The sequence below is a fragment of the Oncorhynchus mykiss genome, chromosome 24, assembly GCF_057628025.1.
Source record: "Oncorhynchus mykiss isolate SJ-2025 chromosome 24, ASM5762802v1, whole genome shotgun sequence".
NCBI classification, from domain to species: Eukaryota; Metazoa; Chordata; class Actinopteri; order Salmoniformes; family Salmonidae; genus Oncorhynchus; species Oncorhynchus mykiss.
In genome coordinates, this window is record NC_143045.1 from 4,888,080 (window position 1) to 4,912,500 (window position 24,421).

A 24,421-nucleotide genomic window follows, 5' to 3' on the forward strand; every position below is an offset into this window, starting at 1 on the left:
TGTCTGGCCCTGTGTGTGTGTGTGTGTGTGTGTGTGTGTGTGTGTCCCTGTGTGTGTGTGTGCCTGGCCCTGTGTGTGTGTGCCTGGCCCTGTGTGTGTGCCTGGCCCTGTGTGTGTGTGTCTGGCCCTGTGTGTGTATGAGTGTTTGGCCCTGTGTGTGTGTGTGTCTGGCCCTGTGTGTCTGTGTGTCTGGCCCTGTGTGTGTGTGTGTGTGTGTGTGTGTGTGTGTGTGTGTGTGTGTGTGTGTGTGTGTGTGTGTGTGTGTGTGTGTGTGTGTGTGTGTGTGTGTGTGCCTGGCCCTGTGTGTGTGTGCCTGGCCCTGTGTGTGTGTGCCTGGCCCTGTGTGTGTGTGTGTTTGGCCCTATGTGTGTGTGCCTGGTCCCGTGTGTGTGTGTCTTGCCCTGTGTGTCTGTGTATGTGCCTGGCCCTGTGTGTGTGTGTGTCTGGCCCTGTGTGTGTGTATGTGTGTGTGTGTCTGGCCTTATGTGTGTGTGTGTGTGTCTGGCCCTGTGTGTGTGTGTCTGGCCCTGTGTGTGTGTGTGTGTGTGTGTGTGTGTGTGTGTGTGTGTGTCTGGCCCTGTGTGTGTGTGTCTGGCCCTGTGTGTGTGTGTGTGTGTGTGTGTGTGTGTGTGTGTGTCTGGCCCTGTGTGTGTGTGTGTGTGTGTGCTTGGCCCTGTGTGTGTGTGTGTGTGTCTGTGTGTCTGGCCCTGTGTGTGTGTGTGTGTGTGCCTGGCCCTGTGTGTGTGTGTCTTGCCCTGTTTGTCTGTGTGTGTTTGTGTGCCTGGCCCTGTGTGTGTGTGTCTGGCCCTGTCTGTGTGTGTGTGTCTGGCCCTGTGTGTGTGTGTGTGTGCTTGGTCCTGTGTGTGTGTGTGTGTGTGTGTGTGTGCCTGGCCCTGTGTGTGTGTGCCTGGCCCTGTGTGTGTGTGTGTCTTGCCCTGTGTGTCTGTGTGTGTTTGTGTGCCTAGCCCTGTGTGTGTGTGTCTGGCCCTGTCTGTGTGTGTGTGTCTGGCCCTGTCTGTGTGTGTGTGTCTGGCCCTGTGTGTGTATGTGTGTTTGGCCCTGCGTGTGTGTCTGACCCTGTGTGTGTGTGTGTTTGTGTGTGTGTGTGTGTGTGTGTGTGTGCCTGGCCCTGTATGTGTTTGTCTTGCCCTGTGTGTCTGTGTGTGTGTGTGTGTGTGTGTGTGTGTCTGGCCCTGTGTGTGTGTATGTGTGTGTGTGTGTCTGGCCCTATGTGTGTGTGTGTGTGTGTGTGTGTGTGTGTGTGTCTGGCCCTGTGTGTGTGTGTCTGGCCCTGTGTGTGTGTGTGTGTGTGTGTGTGTGTGTCTGGCCCTGTGTGTGTGTGTGTCTGGCCCTGTGTGTGTGTGTGTGTCTGGCCCTGTGTGTGTGTGTGTGTGTGTGTGTGTGTGTGTGTGTGTGTGTGTGTGTGTGTGTGTGTGTGTGTGTGTGTGTGTGTGTGTGTGTGTGTGTGTCTGTGTGTCTGGCCCTGTGTGTGTGTCTGTGTGTCTGGCCCTGTGTGTGTGTCTGTGTGTCTGGCCCTGTGTGTGTGTCTGTGTGCCTGGCCCTGTGTGTGTGTGCCTGGCCCTGTGTGTGTGTGCCTGGCCCTGTGTGTGTGTGTCTTGCCCTGCGTGTCTGTGTGTGTTTGTGTGCCTGGCCCTGTGTGTGTGTGTGTGTGTGTGTCTGGCCCTGTGTGTGGGTGTCTGGCCCTGTGTGTGTGTGTGTGTGTGTGTGTGTGTGTGTGTGTGTGTGTGTGTGTGTGTGTCTGGCCCTTGTGTTTGACTTGGCTCTGTGTTTTTAGCTCATTAAGATGCATGGATTGTTCATATTCAGATCAATGGATTAATATGGGTCTGGTGTTTCTGCTCTCATTGTGTCGTCAGCTCACCTGGGACTGGGGAGGGCAAAGGGGCTGAGGGGCGAGGCAGAGGTGGAGGAAGGGGATATGGGGGAGGGCAGATTGGGGAGAGCAGGAGAGGAAGGGGTAGAAAGGGGTAAAAGGAAAGGGTGGGCTGCGGCGCGATCTGGCCAAGGAGGCTTTTGGGGCTGGGGCAGTGGGGTGAGAGGGTTGAGGGATTTTAAAGGGAGGAGGGAACCAGAAGTGTTTGGTTCTGGAGTAATTGGACCAAGGGGATGTTAACCATATGCTAATACACTCACACATATGCACAATCATACACAGGCATGCACACATACACTAGTGCATACGGTACACACATGCAGACGCACACACATACACACACATACATATCCAGGCGCATGCAAGCCACTCAGGCTTGCACAAAAGAGGACAGCAAATGAAAGTGGTAATTACTTTTTAAGACTAGAGAATTGAAGGATTGTATGGCGGGGAGCAATGGGTCACTGTTGAATGGAGAGCAGGAGATCAACGAGACAGTGGGCGAGACTGATACACATCTCAATGAAACGTAGAGCGTTTCCACAAAGGGAAAAATAGCGGTTTAATGGTTACATGTCCTCTAAGAATATCTTCTGAACGATTTGGAATATAATCTGCTTCATGGAAATGATCTTCAATGTTCCCTCATGCATATTGCATACAGGAAGCGTATTGTTATTTTGCTATATGCCACCTGGTGCAATGTATTTTATAGTGCTCTTGCAGTCATTAATGCCATCGTTGTATTTTATGGTTGTGTTTTATAGTCACGGCGGATTACATCGCATCTGTTTGGGTTTTTTTTTTGGCACTGGGAACCTAAGTAAACAGATTTGAGGAATGTAATGCTTCACGTTAAGGTTCTGCACTTCTTGTTCTTCAAAAATAATGACACATTTGTATTATTAGTCAAATATGATATTTCTCAAGACTTCGTTGGAGCAGTTTAAAAAAAAAAAATATTTCCCCAGAATATGTTTGGAGGGTGCTGGGCAGAGCCATGTGAGGTCAGAGGGGCGGGTCTCTCTCAGCATCCAATAGGGTCACACACCTCAATGTCAGTGATCATTCGGGCAGAGACGGAAGAGGAAGCAAGACATCCCACTCCCCAAAAATGTTCTGGTTCATATACAGTCAATGAACTAATAAGCATACCAGACCCAACTGCTAATGCATTGGTGCCTAGGGGAGAGCCACCCCGTTAAGCTGATCGGAACAAAAAAAATTCTCCCAATGGTAAACGGAGTGTGACGTCTTCATTTATTCAACCATTTTTGATATTTGTCATTGAAGTCTGAATGACACTGACTCCTGGCGGTGCCCTGAGGCAATGTTGATACTTCTGCTCATGAGGGTTCCTAAGGGGATATTTTTAAGACACAAGGGGGTTCCTGGTTTTGATATGGGAGTGCCTGGCAACCCTGTACACACCTGTATTCTGAACCCTGTGGATGATTTATTATATATGGAGACAGACACCCGTCCCCATGAGTCACTCCTTCAAGGGCGTCGCAGGAAGGCTTGGAGGGCAAAATCACCCACTCTGTCTCTCCGTCTCACAGCAGATCTCTTCTGAAACAGACAGAAGAGAGGAGTAGACACACACAAACACAACCCCCAAAAGGCCCTTCTCTCGCTTTGGGCTTCTTCTTTTGAGTGGGGGAACTTTTTACTCCTGTGCTCAGTGTTGTTTTTGTTCTAGTGGCTGGGCTGTCAGCTGTTTAAACTGCTGAGGGGTGGGGGGTCCACTGGGGGTCTTTGAGGAATTCACTGGCCTCCCTCTCTCTCTCTCTCTCTCTCTCTCTTTCTCTCTCTTTCTCTCTCTCAGTTGTGGCTGCCTTCACAACCAGTGAAACCGAAACACTGAATGCGTCTTCATTTGCCTGAACTTTTCACACGCCTCTCTTTTTGTTGCTACGAGTCAGCTCGTTTACGTCGCACGCCCCGGGTACCAAAGCAGCACTTTTCTTCTCCCTTCTGTGCCTCTCCTTCGCACAATGTTAAGCCCATTTTAGCTTGACATAATCTGAAATGGTACTTATCTCATTTTATGTCCACCTCAATGCATTAACTTCAGCTATTTCCCTTTCATGGAGCTGTTTTTCTTTTTTTGGTGAGTGCAGTGAGAAAGAGAGAGAGAGAGAGAGAGAGAGAGAGAGAGAGAGAGGGGGGGAGAGGAAGGGAGGGAAAGGGGGAGGGAGGGAGGGAGGGAGAGAGAGAGAGGGGGGGGAGAGGAAGGGAGGGAAAGGGGGAGGGAGGGAGGGGGAGGGAGGGAGGGAGAGAGAGAGAGAGAGAGAGAGGGGGGGGGAGAGGGAGGGAGGGAGGGAGGGAGGGAGGGAGGGAGAGATTTGAAACCCAGACCACGGAGTAGACAGCCTATCAGTATTCAGTGGAGAAAGTGAGTGATGGAGAGAGAGAGACGGAGAGAAAAAAAGAGGGGGGGTGATGTATCAATATTCTGAGTAGTGTTTGAGGGCAAAGGGAACGAACAGAGGGGGGGGGGGCGAGGATGGAGGAAGGGAGGGAGGTTGGCTGGAGAGAGTACTTGAGTGAGTGTCTGAATGTGATTATTTGCTCATGTATGCACATGCTTGTGTGTGTGTGTGTGTGTGTGTGTGTGTGTGTGTGTGTGTAAATGCTTGTTCATGTGCACACTGCGTGAATGTTTTGCAGATCCTCACTTGTGGACTCGTTTGTTGGATAGACTGTGCATAAGACTAAGGAAACAGTTTACAATGTGTTTGTATGTGATGGAATCTCCCATTTGTTTCAGTTACACATACCCTCCCTCCCTTCCTTCTTTCCCTCTCTCCCTCCCTTTTTCTCTCTTTCTCTTTCTCTCTCTCGCTATCTCTTCCTCTTTCACTTGTCTTTTACTCTCCCTGCTAATCAGCATTTGAAAGGCAGCTTTGACAGTGAGAAAGAACGTGAGAGGCAGCAGGAGGAGGGGTGTACGAGAGCAAGAGACACAGTGAGTGACTGAGAGAGAGAGCGAGCAGGGGAGAGAGAGAGAGACCGAGGCAAGGGCTGTACAAGCATGCCTTTTATATTTACTAGCGACTGAGGGGAAGAGAGAGAGAGTGAGAGAGAGGGTGAAGAGAGAGACAACCGATGTGCACAGCTTTCCCAAGAGGAAATTAAAAGAAAGAAGCTCAGCGAAAAGAGTGAGAGAGAGAGAAGGGGAGGGAGAGGAGGAGGAGGAGAGAGAGAGAGAGAGAGAGAGAGAGAGAGAGAGAGGGAGCATGCAGGCGAGAGGGAGAGAGAGAGAGAGCGAGAGAGAGAGAGAGAGAGAGAGAGAATCTCACGCTGGCTGTCTCCTAATCCTAGTCCATCTCTAAGAGGGAGCAGAGGGTTAGTGAAGTGATCCAGAGCCAGCATAGCGTCTCTTCTCCACCAGCTAGCACCACTTGCGTGCTCATACACACACTCTCACACACACACACACACTTGCAACGGGATTCTGCGGTGGGTCCGCCTGCCTGCCTGCCTGCCTGCCTGCCTGCGTGTCCAGGTCTATTGTGAGCGTGAGGGGATTGTTGTGCCTCCAGTCGGTCCAGCCAGCCAGCCAGCACAGCCCCAGTGCGTTTGGGAGCAGGGGTCCCCAGCTGGGCCGTTTTGGGGGGCACAGGAGTCTAAAGAAGAGGAGGAGGAAGGAAAGAGGAGGAAGAGGAGAGAGTAAGTGCACTCAACGCTGGAAAGGAGTCAACGCTGGAAATGCCCATCAGGTTAGGCCATCCTGGAACAACTTCTGGTCAGTGTACACACACACACACACACACACGTACGTACACGCACATTCACACACACAAACACACTTCCACTGTTTGATAAGTTGATGTGATGTTGTAGAAATACTGTCAACTGGTCGACATTCCAACAGTCGTGTGAGTGTTATGTGGCCGGACGGTTATGTCAGTTTGCGAGTGTCCTAAAGATGTCACGTGTACTTTTAGAATGAAAAAGTTACTAGTTTCGGAGAGTTTCAGGGGAAGTCCCACTTTCTTTGTGTCACCTACTCTCTTCGATTCTTAGCAAAGTTTGGAAGGTGTCATACGTACGGACACGTTATGGTTTTCTGCTCTTAACAAAAAGGGTCTGAGTCGTAACATGTCATGTAGTGTTAAATATTCATCTTTGGACCAGATGAAGAGTGTCTGTGGCGATATCAGTGTGTCATCAGTTCACTTTAAATGGAGAGGAAAGCCATATAGTCGAATGGATATGTGACATTTTCGGGTAATGGTGAAGGAAAACACATTGGAAATAAATGTACATGTGTAAATATCTGCTTTTGTTTTTTTTTTGTCTGTTCGGGACTGGATGGTATTGTCTGTGTATTTACCGTAACTCTCTAAAATAAACTGGATAAAAGTTGCTGGCTCAACAAGGCATAAGCGAAGTACTTGCTTCCTAAGTTGTTGACTTTCTGCCAGCGCACCGAAAGGTCAACATGTATTACTATTGTTATCATTAAGACATCGTTTAAAAATATATATATATATATATATATATATATATATATATATATATATATATATATATATATATATATATATATATATATAAACGAGGTCATGTTCTTCAGCCGTGAAAAGCATAATTTCCATGACATTTCCTGTCTTCTGTGCCTCGTTCAGAATAAGAAGTATTAGTAGGTTGCTGTGAAGGAACGAGAGAAAAGCCCAGTTGGCTGGATGGATGATTGTAGTTCTTTAGGGCACGAACAGCAGGTGGCCCTAATTGACTGTAACAAAATGCCTGTGTAATCTGGTGCCTAATGGCAAAATAGTACATATATCGCCAATGCTGTTCTATAATCACACCATACAAAAGAACAGGGATCATAAGGTATTTTATGGTCGACTACGCGTGTCATTTGTCTAAGGCGCTGCTAGCCGTGTGTTTGTAGAGGCACAGCACAACTACATAAAAAGGAGGCGGGGAAGGGTGACTTAGGGAAGACAGAGTGGTGCATTAACAAACAAATGTGCGCGTGTGTGTGTGTGTGTGTGTGCGCAATAATGTGTTTGTTTATGTCCGTGTGGGTGTGTTTGTTTGTGTGTGTGTGTGTGTGTGTGTGTGTGTGCGCAAACAACACGGGGACCAGTGTTTTTACCCAGGTGTGTATGTCCCTGGTCTGCCTTCGTGGAGTGTGCTGTTTGTTGACAGCAATTGACTGTTTCTGTGCGAGAGTGCTGTGAGGTATAGCAGCACCATCACCATCCGCAGGGCTCCACCTGCTCAGTCACCGCAGGTGCAAGGAGAAATCACTCCACCCAGTGTCGCATAACCCCTCCATAGACCACAATAAGACTGTTGATCTGAGAAGATGTTTTCGGGCTGTGGTGGTTGTGTCCTTATCGATAAAAAAAACAAAAAAACATGGGGATCGAAAAAGACGTTATTGGCAACACAGGCGGAAGGCGGTTTCAACATCGTCACTCGTTCCTGTAGGCTCTGAAAGGAGAAGACGCGGATTGTCTCGATCAATCAGTAATAGCTCATGAAAGTCCTTGTTGACCGTGTTCAAACCAGCACTTGTCTTCTTTGATTTTTTATCTCCGTCTGTTTGGGTGATTTGACATTCTTCACCCTGTCCTCTTCTGCACCAGAGAAAATATATATATTTTTAATTTTACCTTTATTTAACTAGGCAAGTCAGTTAAGAACAAATTCTTATTTTCAATGACGGCCTAGGAACAGTGGGTTAACTGCCTGTTCAGGGGCAGAACGACAGATTTGTACCTTGTCAGCTCTGGGATTTGAACTTGCAACCTTCCGGTTACTAGTCCAACGCTCTAACCACTAGGCTACCCTGCCGGAGTTGAGCTCCACAAAACGACTTGAAATGTTTTCATAATACGGTGAAGGGATCATCCTTGGCAACCGGGCCGTGATATATTTGGCTCTGTTGAATAACGTGTCAACGAACTAACCTCCAACAGTTATTGCAGTGAAAGGGGTCTGAGAGGCTACAGTCACATGGAGGGAGCGAGAGGGTCGGATATTATAGACCTGACAGGTTGACACAGGGATGGCGTTGGCAGTCGTGGATGGGGAAAGACGTGGTTGAAGACTCTCGGGTGGTCATCGACATGCTCTTTTCTGAAGACTTTCTTTAGCGTCGGGAATGAGGAAGACATGTAGACAGGTTCTGGTTTGTTTGACTGTTGACTCACCGTCAAAGAGGATAGATAGACACACACACAGAGGTGTCTGACTGTTGACACACACACACACACACACACACACACACACACACACACACAGAGCGAGCGAGCGAGCGGGAGAAGTGTGTGTGCTGCGTTGACAGACAGTGTCTGCGTCGGTGACAGAGGGTGTCAGCTCAGTGTCAGTGAGATGCGTTTAGTGTCACACTCTGCTGACCTGATCTCCGGTCAGTCTGTCCACTCTGTCCCGCTGTGGCTCCTTACATAGCCCCTGCTGTCATTCACACACTGCCTTGCAGGGAGCCAGCGGCCCGTATATTTACCCACACACACGGACGTGCACACACACACACACACACACACACACATACATACACGCACACAGCGGACGGACGCGTGCACACACGCACATACACAAGCACGGATACAGACACGCATACATACACACAGGCGCATACACACACACGGACAGACACATGTATACAGGTAATTGTCATAGTCATATATTCCCTTGAGGAAATGGGGGATATAAAGTTTATTGAAAGCAGGTGCTTCCACACGTGTGGTTCCTGAGTTAGTTAAGCAATTAACATCCCATCATGCTTAGGGTCGTGTACAAAAAATGTAGGGCAGGCCATTATTTTGGCCGTTATTCTGGCTACCATGGCTATGCTCCCATAGCATGACAATGCCCCCCATCCACAGGGCACGAGTGGTCACTGAACGGTTGGATGAGCATGAAAACGATGTTAACCATATGCCATGGCCGTCTCAGTCACCAGATCTCAACCCTATTGAACACTTGTGGGAGATTCCGGCGCGGCGCCTGAGACAGCGTTTTCCACCACCATCCACAAAACACCAAATTATTGCACATCCCGTGGTGGAGTTCCATATGCTTGTAAAATCGATGCCAAGGCACATTGAAGCTGTTCTGGTAGCTCATCACGGCCCAACGCCCTATTAAGACACTCTATGTTGGTGTTTCCTGTATTTTGGTAGTTTCCTGTACCCTGTACATACAAAAAATGTCACAACTAGCCTGATGGAAACAGCAAATTTGTCGGTAAATTTGTCCAAATGTCGATAAAGCGACATTCCCTAGACAAGGTGGGGTCTTTTTGTGTCTGTAAAAGGAATCATGCGAGAAATGGCAGCGGAAATGTATTGATGTGCAAATATGGATAGAATTACCATCATATTGCAGTAATGATATCTTGTGTGGTCCTCCCAGGCTCCCACTAGGAAGTGGGAAAGCTGCAGTTGATTACACTACAGATACAATAAGTTACGATGAACTTCGCAGGGTGGTAATAAATATCAAGGGTTTTATTCCGGTGACATGATGATCGATGCTTGGCTGCCGTTTGACCCCAAAATATATCATCTTTTGTCCGTAATAATCTCATCATGTAGGCTATACTTGCACTGTATCTGTGAGCCGTTGGCTAGAGCGCACGTCCCTAGACCAGAATGGGCACATCCGCTGTACCATATAACACCATTTTGTTTGTGACACAACCATCAGTAGAGTTGAAAATGCGATGGAAACCCAAATAACTTTTTTACATTTTTTTTTATTCGGTACATGTTATTTTCAAGTGCAGTTTTGTCATCACCCACAGCCTTCAATCCGCAACAAGTCAATTTGATCTAAATACCTCTCTGGTGGGAAAATGCGCATCACGCAACCCAGAGAAAAAAAGACCATCGTTTGGGGGGATTTTCACTAAATGGAATCCCGTAGAATAGTTCTTTGGAGGAAGGATCGTTGACACATACTGTTCATTTTGACATGTATCTAAAAGCATATTTGAGAGGTAGTTGATCCAAAGTTGACATTGCCTTTCGCCAGGCCTCCTTTAATTAACGGCCCGTAGCGTTGCATCTGTAGGTACCACAAAGCAGCATTGGTGTAATATGAAGCTTTTACAGCTTGCTCTGTGATATGAGTAGTGTTTCGATTTCAACCACTTTCTCTTAACATTAATTTTTGAATATTTAAAGACATAAACATAACGTCAACAAATGTTTTTTTTTATGTACTGTTGAACCTAATACTCTACGGGCATATCAGAGTCCCATAGTGGGATCTCTGCTGTTTCGTAAATTCACTCTGGCTATCTATTCTGATTTCAGAGCACTCTCGTCTGAGTGTACCAGAGAGCAGAATAACTGATATGACCGGTGTCAGTAAATGTAGGCAAATAAAAACATAATAAAATTGTTGCCAGTAACACAGTTAGTCACCAACGCTCGTGACAACATGAAAACAGCCTCACCACCTCTGCTAGGGCGAGTAAAACGGTCAGAGTGAGGTGTTTGAGTCTGGAAGTAGCTAGTAAAGCTAGCCAACTTTAGCCAGTTAGCTTGGGTGCTTTCGGATCAACCCCTACTCCTCGGGCCAGAGCGTCCAGTGTGTGCTCTGAAGGCTTCGAAAGCGAAAAGCTCTTCATTTACAAACGGACAATCTGACAAAGCTCCGAATTTAGGAACGCCCAGAGCGCACTCTGAGTGCACTCTGGCACTCCAGAGGGAATTTACGAACACACCCTACTTAAGCATTACCAACAGAGGGAATGTGAAAATGGATTCAACATGTTCGCGGTGACTTGCAGGATGTGCAATGATACAAGTAAAAGGAGGGCTGCGATTGGTTACCAACGATACCAATTTCTCTGTATAAAATGGGCCATAACTGTAAAACTAGTAGAGATCGCACTCTGTAAATTTGATATGCCTGTAGAATATATTATTTTCAGCAATATATTGAAAAATGTTCATGTTTATATTTTTATACATTCATAAATGTATGCAAAAAAATGCTTATTGAAATCAAAATACTTCTCCTATTACAGAGCGGTAAAGCTTCATATGATACCAATGTTTACTTTGTAGCACCTACAGATGAAGCATTATGGAGTCTTAAACGAGGCCTGGGAAATGCCAAAATGTCATAAACTTTGATCAATTATTTTTCAATTCTGATTTTAGATACAAATTTCTCAAATGTATAAACAATCCTTCCTCCAAAGGACCGTTCTATGGATTACATTCTCTAAAACGACATTGGAGGTGGCTTATGGTAGAGAAATTAACATTCAATTCTCTGGCAACAGCTCTGGTTGACATTCCTTCAGTCAGCATGTCATTTGCACACACTCTCAAAGCGTGAGACATCTGGTGGCATCGTGTGACAAAACGGCGCATTTTAGAGTGGCCTTTTATTGTCCCCAGCATTAGGTGCACCTGCGTAATGATTCTGCTGTTTAATCAGCTCCTTGATATGCCACACCTGTCAGGTGGACGGATTATCTCGGCAAAGGAGAAATGCTCACTAACAGGGATGTAAACAAATTTGTCCACAACATTTTAGAGGAATAAGCTTTTCGTGCGAATGGAACATTTCTGGTATCTTTTATTTCAGCTCATGAAACATGGGACCAACACTTTACATGTTGCGTTCACATTTTTGTTCAGTATAAATGCACTGAGGATATTCAAACACACACTCTTTAAAACATTGTACCGTACATAAAAGGACAAGGATAGAGTATACACACACTCAAGAAATTACGTGAATATTCTCGCTCGCTCTTACATACTGCCCCCACAAAAACACAGACCAGTACACCTGCCAAGAAAGAACAGACACTGTAAATAGACATGCATGTACTTAACCAAATACAGGGCAGGTACACTGAAATCCGTTATGCACTGGACACAGCTACACAACTTATACAACCCTTATAAGCCACTGATACTGGACTGAACTCTCTGACCTTTGTATACATGTATTTCTATTTGAATGTACAGTATGTATATGTTAATGTGTCTGCACTTGCGCGTGTGTGTGTGTGTGTGTGTGTGTGTGACCCTGTGTGCTGGTGATGCACAGGTCAGCTTGTTGGTTCACCCGCACCCACCCGCGTGTGCGAATAACCCATCCACGACCACCCGACTATACATGATAAAGTGAAAATCTGAAACCCGCAAATATAGAAAATGTGCTGAACAGTTCCCATTCACTTTCCCTGCCCAAGTTCCCAAAAGCATTTGGCGATTGGGGTGTATCTGGTGGGCGCATGCAGTTAGGTTCTAAACATACTTATGCACGAATGCCAGATAAAAAAATAATGAATGAAAAACTTCATTGTAGCCTATAGATATGAATTGCACAACAATTGTACATTTAAGGATTTTTTTTAATGCATTATTTTCTCTTTATTCAAACCGCTCGCCACCTACCCGCCCTTCACCCACACAATATTCCATGACTCTAAACCCGCGTATATAACTGCGGGGTTATGAGTCACCCCCGCGCGTTACACTGTGTGCTGGGCTATGGCATGTGGTTATTTAGAGGTCAGTGGTGATGTTCTCCCTGCCCGAGGGAAGTGGATTTAGTGTCTCTCTTCTAAAACTGTTCCCAGATAACAATGCGTAGGTACAGCATCATTATGCATCTCTCGCTCTATCTCCCCAAGTCCTTTCTCTTTTCCTTTCGGACAGTTTAGGAGATCTTTGTTGATTTTCTCCCAGTTCTGACTCACAAGTTCCACTTCAACTTGATATCGCACCTTTCGTTACGTTCATAAAGCCTTGACCTATTCTTCTATATATCTATGCTGCTTAGGCTGCTCTCTGATATTCATCTCCCGGCCGTCAGGGCTACTTTCATGTACGGCTGTTAAAGTGGGTCCGCGGCGTGTTGACAGTGTTCCCATACAGTATTACCATGCTATCTCAGCGCTCCAGCCCCACGGTGGATCATCATCGTGGAAAAGCATGGATTTTTCTGTTGCGGCGTGTCCGTGAGGACTAGGACATCAAAGACAGCCTACTGAGGCCCCTATGAAATGAGCGAGGAGGAGGGAGAGAGCTATCGATTAGCAGACGTGAACACTAGCGTACCTCCCTCTCTTCCTTTTTTCCTCTCTCTCCACCCCTCTCTCTATCTCTCCCGTCTCTCGTTCTCTACACCCATCCCTCTCTCTATCTTTATCTCTCCGTCTCCATCGCCATCCACCCCCGTCCTCTCCATGCATCCTTCTCTCTGGAAGGTTCCACAGTAGATCTCTTGGTTCAGTGGTCATTCAGCTATAGGTAGGGCCTGTTTAGGAATGGTCAACCCCAACTGCTCTTGTTCCCTCGTGGCCACGCCGTTCGTTCCGTTCCTTTCCTCCTTTCCTCCTCATTGCCGTGACGATACCTGGGGGTGGGCAGGGTCAGTCTTGTTTAATCTAACAGCGTATTGATTCCATTATATAATTAATGACCCGGGGTTGGGGGTTGGGGAGGACAGGGAGGAGTGCAGTGGGAGGAGGGAAGCGCTTCAGCCCTGGAGAGTTGGAGAGAACCTTGATCCGGAGTCGTCAAGGTCAGCCGGAGCCGGCGCTTCGATGTGGAGGTGGCTTGCCGTCTGAGGACCGGAATACCGAACCAGAGATTGAGAGAGAGAAGTCATCACGTCCAGTGATCCAGTGCAGCCGGGGACCGATCAGTAGTTGAACAATAAGTAAATAGAGAAACATCTGACTTCCAAATGTACCACCATCAGCCGTGTGGTGGCATAATAAGCAGGCGAGCCCTTGGAAGACCAGAATACTGAAACTATAGACACTCCAGCCACTCATCAAGGTCTATTCACCGATCTGATAATAACCCCCCCCCCCCCCCCCCGGAAGAAAATATAAGTAAAATACTGCTCTAGTCTAATTGATATGGATGGGTTTTTGCCTCTGTACCAGTTTGGACATTTCCACACCTCTACGGTCGCTCGCTTTCTCTGCTTTTGCGAGATGGGAAACAGCTGTCCCGTCGGGAGGTTGAGGGACCAGTCATACCGCATAGTAAACATTTAAAAGCAGACCGACAGGCAGTATTTCATTGTGGTAAGAGGAGCAGAAAGAGGGGTAAGGGGAAGATAAGGAGAGGCGTGCGGCTGTTGTCTTTCCCAGTGTCAAAGCCTGCGGTCTAACTTTGGGGCTCCCGAGTTGGCGCAGTGGTCTAAGACACCGTATATCGGTGCTAGGGGCATCACTGCAGTACCTGGTTCCAATCCAGCCTGCTTCACATCCGGCCGGGATTGGAAGTCCCATAGGGCGGCGCACAATTGGCCCAGCGCCGTCTGGGTTTGGCCGGGGTCCTTGTAAAATAAGAATTTGCTCTTAGCTGGCTTGCCTAGTTAAATAAAAAAAATATCGCTGCATGGGCCAATGTTAGCCGGCTAAAGTGGCGACTCATTTATTTTTTAAGGAGGACTCCAAACATTCTGTTCCCTTCTCTTTTATTATGTCATATCATATTCTCTCCTATTCTCTTCTATTCCCTGGGGTGTCCAGTGTAGTGGCTGGGGGTCTTAGCTGGTATTTGGACCCAGCTCCCGCCAACCTTGGCCAGGTCTTCTATGGGGCTCCAGGGGAGAAATGTGAGGCATAAAACAGCCATTTTCTCTGTAGCCTGGGGAGCCGGTGGCATTCCAGCAGGCAACTGTCTGCGTGCTGTTTGCCTTAAATGTGTTCATTTGCCCGACTCCCCCAGTCGGCGCTCTGTAGGGAGGGTCGGGGCGTTTTAACGAACCTCTGACAGCTGGAGGCCCTAATTAAACGTCCCCCGCTGAAAACAAAACAGCCGAGCAGCCAAGCGAACTAACTAACACGCCGACCAACCCACCGACGAAGAGGCTCGGAAGTGGTGAGCGCACTCCCTCCCGGGCTGTCGACATGAGAGCCAGCCACAGAGCAGAGAGCAGGGCAGCACAGCAGGAGGTATCACACAGACGTACGCGCAGATGTAAGCACCTGCGTGCACATGTCCCGCCCAGGGCTCTTTTTGGATGCACACGCAGGCAGACACCGTAATACTTTTAGGTCCGGTATACCAAAGTCAAGTTGTTGTGTTGAGAGCCTGTTCTATATCGGAATAAGCTTTCGTTGTTTTCAATAACCCTCCGCAGATGATACAGTTGACATAGAGCTTGTTGTGGCGGCGCTGTCGAGAGCATTTGCAGTCGGAGGCCTTTGCCGCGGTCCATTTGGGAGAGTGCATTAGTGGCATCCCCAACCTGCGACAAGGTTATGAAGCTGATTGAATAATTACCGTCCATTACGGCCCACGCCACTGCTGATGTGCTGCCTGGCTTCTGTCTTTAGAGATAGAGACGCACGGCCGATAGAGACTCAGATTAGATAAGGACAGATTGGGTCAATTAAGAGATAAACATACAGGTACGAGACAGAGGGGTTGTGCGTGTGCGTGTGTGTGTGTGTGCGTGTGTGCGTGTGTGTGTGTGTGTGTGTGTGTGTGTGTGTCTGTGTGTGTGTGTGTGTGGGAGGGGGGAGATCAATTGTGTGACTTTTATTTCCCCCTCACACAATGCAATGTACTCAGCCAGGTTGGGGAAGGTGATGTACAATGTCATTGTTACACACGGCCCTGGGACAGTGTGTAACAATGAGATTCTACACTGATGTGATGCCGGGTTGGGAACTGTCACAGTCGTGCAAAAATGCACTTGAAAGTATCCTCTTGAGGACAGACTACTGAAACATCTCACCAAATGACGCAACATTTTAGATTGAATAGAAAGGCATTTCATTGAAATGTCAAAGTCAGGTCTGGCTCCCCATATCCCGACCCCAGCCTGACCCTATTCTGCCTATTATTCTTCCCCTCCCATGATAGTGTTGACCCAGCGGTAGTGAGGTTATCTCTGGCCGCAGGGCAGGACACCAGGCTGCTGCAGGCCACGCTGACCTTTAAAAGGTCACCAGCGCACGGAGGGGGAGGGGAGAGGGAGGCCAGCCAACTGGCACCGCTGGTAGAACTGGGAGCCAGAGGGTGTGTGTGTGTGTGTGTGTGGGGAGGCAGGGGAATTGGGGGAAGGGGGTCTGCTTTGCCCTGTCTTTGGTAACTGGAGTGAGACTTCTGTAGTGAATGGCTTTTTTAGCACGGTGGACGTTCTTCAAAGCTTTTATAGGGAAATGTACACCTAACTAAGCATAATTATTCCTCCCTCGCTCTCTTTCTCTCTCTCTCTCTCTCTCTCTCTCTCTCTCTCTCTCTCTCTCTCTCTCTCTCTCTTTATGTCTCTCTCTCTCTGTGTCTGTCTTTCTCTCTCTTTCTGTCTCTCTCTGTGTCTCTGTCTTTCTCTCTCGCTTCCTCACTACTGCAGGGGGTCTAAGCCTGTCACAGCCTCGGCCAATCGCAGCCTGCGTTAGAGGTGGCGGCTGCGTGTGATTGGAGGATGGCGACCATGCCGTTCGTCAGCGAGGGAAAGTGTGTGAGCGTGGAGTGGGACTTCCTACAGGGACTACTGGCCAAACCCCCCACCCTGCCCTGGTGAGAAATACACACACACACACACACACACACACACACACACATTAGCATTGCATAGGGAGTGCTAACACACACAAACACTTACTCATATTCTAAACAATCACATCCACACAGCCCCTCTCACACACCCTACTGTATAGTAAAATGCTTATTGCTCTGTAGCCTTGGGTGCCATGGCTGTTAATCCCTTTCCCTCAGTGGGAGATTACGTACATTTGGCTGGAATTATTAATGGACGGTCATTTATAGGCGGATATAAAAACTAAGCAGAATCAATGGGTGAGTATTGATTGTCCTCTCTGGTGAGTTGAGCTCGTATAATAATGAGACATTGTGGAGGACAGAGCTATTCCAAACACAGCTGTTTACACACCCTGGAGAACACAGACCGACTGGGGAAACATGGACGTGTTGGCTGATTAGGACAAATACACACACACACATACACACACGCACACACACGCACACACACGCGCACCCACGCGCACACACACACACGCACACACGCGCACACACACACACACACACACACATACACATACACACACACACACACATGGAAACATGCGTACACACATGTTTTATTTTCTCTATTTCTCTCTCGCTATTGCCCTCTCTCTATCACACAAACACACACACACCCTCCCGTGGCAGGCAGTCTGCAGGCCCGGAATGAGAATCGATGTCACAGACACGGAGGAGCTGTTTCTTTATTCTACCACAGACACAAACTGTGGAGTCGCCGTGACAACATAATTCTACCACTCAGGCACCATTGAGGGGAGTCGATACCCAATCAGAGAGACAGGCTACCTGAGCCCAGGCCCCCCTCTGCCACACGGCCCCTCCTCCTCCCATTGATCACTCAATCACCGCTGCAGCCCAGAACCTGCCAGCCAGTCGCATGGCTGTGTGTGAGACAGGGAGGGAGAGAGAGAGTGTGGATGCTGGTGTCTGTGTGTGCGTGTACATGTGTGTGTTGGAAGCAGAAGCACTAGCTGTGCTGTGTAATAGTCATGTGTATACCAGTGGGACAGGGGAATAGAGCCTGGTAGACAGAGCACTTTCTGTCTGTAATTACACAGACGTACAATCTGCTGGAGACAAATTAGAATTGAGATTGGTTCACTAAGATTGCGGGTGTCATTATATGCCTTTTAAAGGACTATTCTCGGGTCATCGTCAGCGTACACGACCAAGCCACAGGTGCTCATTCTGCGTTCAATTAGGATTCTTTATCATTTCGAGGTTTTGGCATGAACCACACACCCTTTTCACTTAGAATTCTCCTCTACCTTCTCTTTGCTATCTCTCCCCTCTCCCCCGGACCTTTCCTCTCCTCCTCCAGTTTGCAGAACCTGCGGAAGGAGAAGTCTCGTAATGCCGCTCGTTCCCGTCGCGGCAAGGAGAACTTTGAGTTCTTTGAGCTGGCCAAGATGCTCCCTCTCCCCGGGGCCATCACCAGCCAGCTGGACAAGGCCTCGGTCATCCGCCTCACCATCAGCTACTTGCACATGCGCACCTTCGCCAGCCAGGGAGACCCGCCCTGGTGCCCCCTGCTGGAAGGAGAGAACCACTGCAGCAAAGGTGAGCCCTCACCCTTACCTTACCCATGATCTTAACCTGGAATGACTGGAAAACTCAGTCGCCGATGCTGCAACAAAAGCATTTGACAAAGTGTATCAGCACTATACTGTATTCCCTCTCTTACCCAATGCACCTCACAGACACACACATCACTTCACCTAGTACACCTTATTGAGTTCCCCCTCATCGCAGAAAAGAGACATGGAGAGAGAGAGACAGAGAGAGACACACAGAGAGTGAGAGACAGAGACAGACAGACAGACAGACAGACAGACAGACAGACAGACAGACAGACAGACAGACAGACAGACAGACAGATAGACAGACAGACAGACAGACAGACAGACAGAGACAGAAAGATAAACAGAGAGATTGAGAGAGACAGAGAGATAAATAGAGAGAGATGGATAGAGCAGACAGAGAGAAAGAGAGTGACACAGAGAGTGAGACAGAAAGAGAGAGAGACAGAGAGACAGAGAAACAGAGAGAGACACAGACAGAGCTGCACAAAGACGGAGAGACAGAGAGAGGACACACAAAGGAAGGGGGAGCCTATTGGTGCGATTTGTAATTACAGAAATGAGCTATATAACGAGGAGAGTGTGATTATGAGGGTTGTCTAATTGCTACTATTACAGAGGGGAAACAACTCAGCTACAATTAGGTGTGTGTGTGTACGCGCGCGCGTGTGTGTGTGTTTGCCCGCGTGTGTGTGTACGCGCGCGCGCGCGTGTGTTTGCGCGCGTTTTATAAGAGCATCTGTGAGGAGTGCGTGTGTATGTGTGTGGGGTGTGTCAATGGTTGTAGAAGTGTGTTTGTCTGTGATGGTGCGTTATCATTTTTTGCACCAGTGTGTGTGTGTGTGTGTGTGTGTGTGTGTGTGTGTGTGTGTGTGTGTGTGTGTGTGTCCGTTAATCTCAGCAAGTCCTCCTGAAATGAGAAAAACCCATGATATCACATTGATACTGTGTAAGACGTGAACATCGATATCACTTGCCTTATGAACAATGACAGTCTAGTTCTCCTCTGACCGCACATAAATAAAAAAAGAAGCAGTTCTATTCTATTCACAAGCATTTGGGAAAACATGAAAGTATGACGCCCGCACATTTTGGGCATGACGCTGGAATGGAGATCATCTGCCTGCTGCCCGAATAACCGTCACCCGACCCGGGACCCAGATTTGAGAATAACGTCACAGGTCTGGGTCGGATCTGACATGATTGTCATGTCAGTCTCGGGTATGTGTAATTTGAACTGACTTGTCCGGAAGGCCCTGTACAGAACCGAACACGGCTGCAGCAGTAGAGAGAGAGGGGGAGAGAGAGAAAGAGAGAAAGAGGGAGAGAGAGAGAGAGAGAGAGAAAGAGAGAGAGAAATGTTACAATTTATGTTGACTGCTCTTGGATTTAACTAGAATGGAGCATGGTGCATGTAGCTTGTTCTTCTTGTTGTTGTTGGCCAATCATAAGTCATGAAAGCAGCAATAGGCTACAGGCTACAGTCATAGAGCCTTGGTATGTGGCAAAAGTTAGGAGATACATGTATCTAATCAATGGAAGATGTAATTACAAGTTATGGGAGAAGGACAGACTACAGCGACTAAGAGCTAACAGATAGGCTGCTACTTAAAATCGCGAAATTAAAAAATACCAAATTCAAATATTTAACATTCTTGAACATATATGTGTTATACATCAAAATAAAGCTTAACTTCTTGTTAATCCGGCCCCTGTGTCAGATTTCAAAAAGGCTTTACGGCAAAAGCAAACCATGCGATTATCTGAGGACAGCCTCATACAAACACATGAAAATCATATTTCAACCAGGCAGGTGCACCACAAAAGTCAGAAATAGCGCTATAATTAATGCCTTACCTTTGAAGATCTTCTTCTGTTGGCACTCCAAAATGTCCCAGAAACATCACAAATGGTCCTTTTGTTCGATAATGTCCTTATTTATGTCCCAAAAATTTCCATTTATTTGGCGCGTTTGATTCAGAAATACACCGGTTTCAACTCGCCCAACATACCTACAAAGTATCTAATAAGTTACCTGTAAACCTGGTCCAAACATTTCTAGTAACGTTCCTAATCCAACCTCAGGTACCCTAAAACGTAAATAATCGATAAAATTTAAGACGGAATAAACTGTTTCTAATACCGGATAAAAACAACGTCCAACGCACACCAAAACAGTGGAGTCCACCTGGAATGACACTTACAATGAATAGAACTACTTCTTCATTTCTCAAAAGAAAGACATCAAACAATTTCTAAAGACTGTTGACATCTAGTGGAAGCCATAGGAACTGCAACCAGGTTCCTAAAAATAAGGGTATCCCATAGAAAACAATTGGAAAATCCTATGACCTCAATGTATTTTTTCCTGGATCGTTTGTCCTCTGGGTTTTGCCTGCCATATCAGTTATGTTATACTCACATTATTTTAACAGTTTTAGAAACTTTAGAGTGTTTCCTATCCAAATCTACCAATTATATGCATATCCTAGCTTCTGGGCCTGAGTAACAGGCAGTTTACGTTGGGCACGCTTTTCACCCGGAGTTGAAAATACTGCCCCCTACCCAAGAGAGGTTAATATTATGAATGGAGTTGTTGTTATTTGTAACTGTAGGCCTCAATTAGCATAGCTAGCTAATGTTAGCTTAACTAGCTACTCCCGGTTTGATGCAGTCACGATAGTGACTATGTAATCCTATTTGGTGATAAATAACCTAGCAATGGCAGCTATTAGTCTACTATAGCATCAAAGCAGCTTGGTTGGTTGCTGTCTCTCTTCTCTCGTCTCTCCCTCCCTGCTCCCTGTGTCACTCACTCACAGTACGGCCTCTCCCCCGCCTGCTAGAGTGGCAACTCTCTCTCGCTCCTCCTATTTTCTGCTGCTTCCCTCATTTGTATCGAACCAAGTCTGGATCCGACCAAGTCTATACGGAACGGGTCTAGTTGTCCTCGGGTCCGTTCGAAATGGGTCTCTATATTTTAATATATAATTAATGCATATCGGGTCTGGGCGGGAAAGCCCCAGGTCCATTTCATCACGGGTCCAAAAACCTCTAAACCCCAACCCTGCTGTTGCATCATGGTGCCAGTAGTTAGACTTTGGAATACCTACAGTGTGATGCATGGATGTAATTCCACTGTAGGAATGTGGAATTATGTGTCCAGACGGAATCCCGAAGGGGACTCTTGCGGTGGCGTCCCTCCTCTGTCATTCTCCTCTCCTCCTCCCGGGGTTTGGGCGGTGGGGGTTGGGGTGGGTGAGGGCCACGGTGGTAAGCGAGAGGGGGGGGGGGGGGGTAGTGTGGTTTTTGTCTGCTTCCCACGTTTCAAAGCCAATCTTGAAAAATGAATAGACAGGGGAAAATCAATTGCATGACCTTCACACAGCGAGGGAGCGGGAAGAGGAGGAGAGAGATGTATGGATGGGGGGTGGTTGACGAAAACGAAGGAGTGGTAGAAAGGGAGAGGACCAGCTGAGGAAAAGTAAAATCTCTCAAAGATGTATAGTGATGCTTTTTCACCCATTATGTGTGTGTGTGTGTGGTGTAGGTTGGGTCTCCAGTGGAGTGCATTAGTCCTGAACCTTTAATTTCATGTATTATTCAAGACTATGTATATGCACGGGTGATTTGAGCTTTTGAGAGAGAATCTCTCTTTCAGATATGACTTCCACCCTGTAGAAATGCCAAATGTTGACCTGTCTATTTTCCCGAAGCATCCCAGTATTTGGCAAATTTTACAATATTGTAGAGATTTTGTCTAATGACAGAACACGCTGACTCCACTCCACGAGCCTCTAAGATCTTCTGAAGACACCGAAACAGAAACCATGGACCAATCGTAAAAAAATATTCTGTCACTGGTTGTGAGGTCAAACTCACCTCTTTCTGTCTCTCGCTCTCTCTTGCTGCCTCTTGACTCCCACTTCTCTGTCTGTCTCTGTCCTCTCTCCCTCTTTCTCTCGCTCTGTCTTACTGTCTCCTCATCACTTCTCCTCCGTCGCTCTCCCTCACTTTCTCCATGTCTGCCTCCCACCTAATTCTCGGCGTTTAAAGCAGCGCTGGCTTTTAAGGGAAGTTAATTGCACTCAAATTATGTTCGACCGCGGAAGAAGTGAGGGAGCGACAGTGAAAGAGAAACAGGGAGAGAGAGAGAGGGAGGGAGGGAGCGAAGGATTGCAGAGTGAGAGGATAATTGCGGTGGAGAAGGACGTTGCGATTATGGTTGCTCTTTCTCTCCTGTCTGTCGTCTCAAACCCTGTCTGTTCTTACAGGGGTAACACACACACACACGCGCACACGCACACACTCATACAAACACGCACACACGCACTCTCAACATTGTAGTTCAGTAAAGAAGTTGCTAGGTGATGAAAAGACATATGAAACGACAACTAAGCAAACTTGAGTAAAAGAAAGAGATGAACCACGTGGTGATCTACAGGTCCAAAGTTATTGGCACCTTTGATAAAGATGAGCGAAATACTGAGTTATATTTGTATGCTTAAAAAAATGGACAATTATATTATTTGAAACAATTCCTCAGAGAAATATACTTTTTTAACAAGTAGTATTTTTTTCTCAAAAATGATTGCCACCCTAGTTTTCAATAACTTTCACACATTTTCTGAAATGTTTTACGAGATTGGAGGACATATTGGGAGGGATCTTAGACCTGGTGTGCGTGGCCTGGTGTGCGTGGCCAAAGAGCTCTGTTTTCATGTCATCCATCAAATTGAAAGGCCTGGAGTTTGCTAAACGGCATTGGCACTTGGATTGGAACCGATGCCATGGTCAAATGACATGAAAATAGAGCCCCTTTGGCCACGCACACCAGTGGTGGGTTGGACGTCGAAAGACGGAAGCATAAGCAGAAAATCACCTCGAACCTACTGTAAAATATGGTGGTGGATCTTTGATGTTATGGGATTATTTTGTTTCCACTGGTCCTTTGAGGCCCTCGTGTAACCGATGTGAAATGGCTAGCTAGTTAGCGGTGGTTAATAGCGGTTCAATCGGTGACGTCACTCGCTCTGAGACCTTGAAGTAGTGGTTCCCTTGGCTCTGCAAGGGCCGTGACTTTTGTGGAGCGATGGGTAACGATGCTTCGTGGGTGTCAGTTGTTGATGTGTGCAGAGGGTCCCTGGGGCGAGGAGACGGACGAAAGTTATACTGTTACACTTGTTGAAGTCATGAACTTTACCCAGTTCCAGGACATTTTTGGCAAAAACCTGGTTGTTTCCGCCAAGAGGATAACACTTGGCCTCTAGTAGATCTTCCAGAAAGACAATAACCCCAAGCACACGTCAAAATCCACAAAGAAATGGTTTATTGGCCACAAAAAAAATTATCAACATTTTGCAATGGCGATCTCAGTCTCCGGACTCATTTGTGAGAACCAGTTATAGCCTTCAGTCCTAGTTTTGATTCACCTGCCTGTTTGCCTACCTGTTACCACGATTCCTCTGCGCGTGAATCTACACCCTTTTCTCCCTGAGTATCCATTACTGAGGTATTCTGTAATGAATACTCAGGAGGAAAAAGGGGTAGATTCACGCGCAGAGCGCGGCAAGTGTTTATTTCGCCTTCGCAGAAGGCAGGAATCATGGTCACACACAGGTAGGCAAACAGGCAGGTGAATCAAAACTAGGGCTGAAGGCTATAACTGGTTCTCACAAACGAGCTAGGAAATCCTGAGTAGAGTCAAAACGAACAACACCTCACAAAGGCACAAAGAGAATGAACTGAACTAAATAAGGAGCTAATGAGACCAGGTGAGCAACTAAAATGAAAGACAGGGCTACGTTCAAGAACACAAAGAAACAGGGCTACGTTCAAGAAGACAAGGAAACAGAACACAAGGTTGACTAAGAAAATGAAATACAGAACCTTTACAATACCCCATAATTACAAACTGAAAACATGTTTTTAGAATCTTTAGCAAATGTATTGAAATGAAATGCATAAATATCTCAATGACACAAGTATTCACACAGTATTCACACAGTATTCACACAGTATTCACACAGTATTCACAAATGTATTTCCCCCAAACATAACGCTTTGTATTCAAGACATAAAAGTCAATTTCTCTGTCAAAATGTTTGCTGTTTTACTTTAGTGCCTTATTGCAGGATGCATGTTTAGGATGATTGTGTTTATGCTGTACAGGCTTCCTTCGTTTCCCTCTGTCATTAAGGTTAGTATCGTGGAGTAACTAGAATGTTGTTGATCCATCCTCAGTTCTTCTGTCACGGCCATTAAAGTCACCATTGGCCTCAAGGTAGAAATCCCTGAGCAGTTTCCTTCCTCTCCAGCAAGTTAGGAAGGATGCCTGTATCTTTGTATGCAACTTATTATGTGTCTTATTAAGCACATTTTTACTCCTGAACTTATTTAGGCTTGCC

At 47.0% G+C, this 24,421-nt stretch overlaps 1 protein-coding gene across 1 annotated transcript in view; it reads left to right on the plus strand.

The window, feature by feature from the left end:
- The first annotated feature begins 4,719 nt into the window (after positions 1-4,719).
- Positions 4,720-24,421, plus strand: part of LOC110503300 (neuronal PAS domain-containing protein 1) — a 40,395-nt gene continuing 20,693 nt past the window's right edge. The window contains exons 1-3 of the mRNA XM_036961396.2: positions 4,720-5,645; positions 16,241-16,407; positions 17,756-17,994. Coding sequence (XP_036817291.1) covers positions 16,313-16,407; positions 17,756-17,994 — 334 coding nt within the window. The 5' untranslated portion in view covers positions 4,720-5,645; positions 16,241-16,312. The remainder of the gene's footprint in view (positions 5,646-16,240; positions 16,408-17,755; positions 17,995-24,421) is intronic.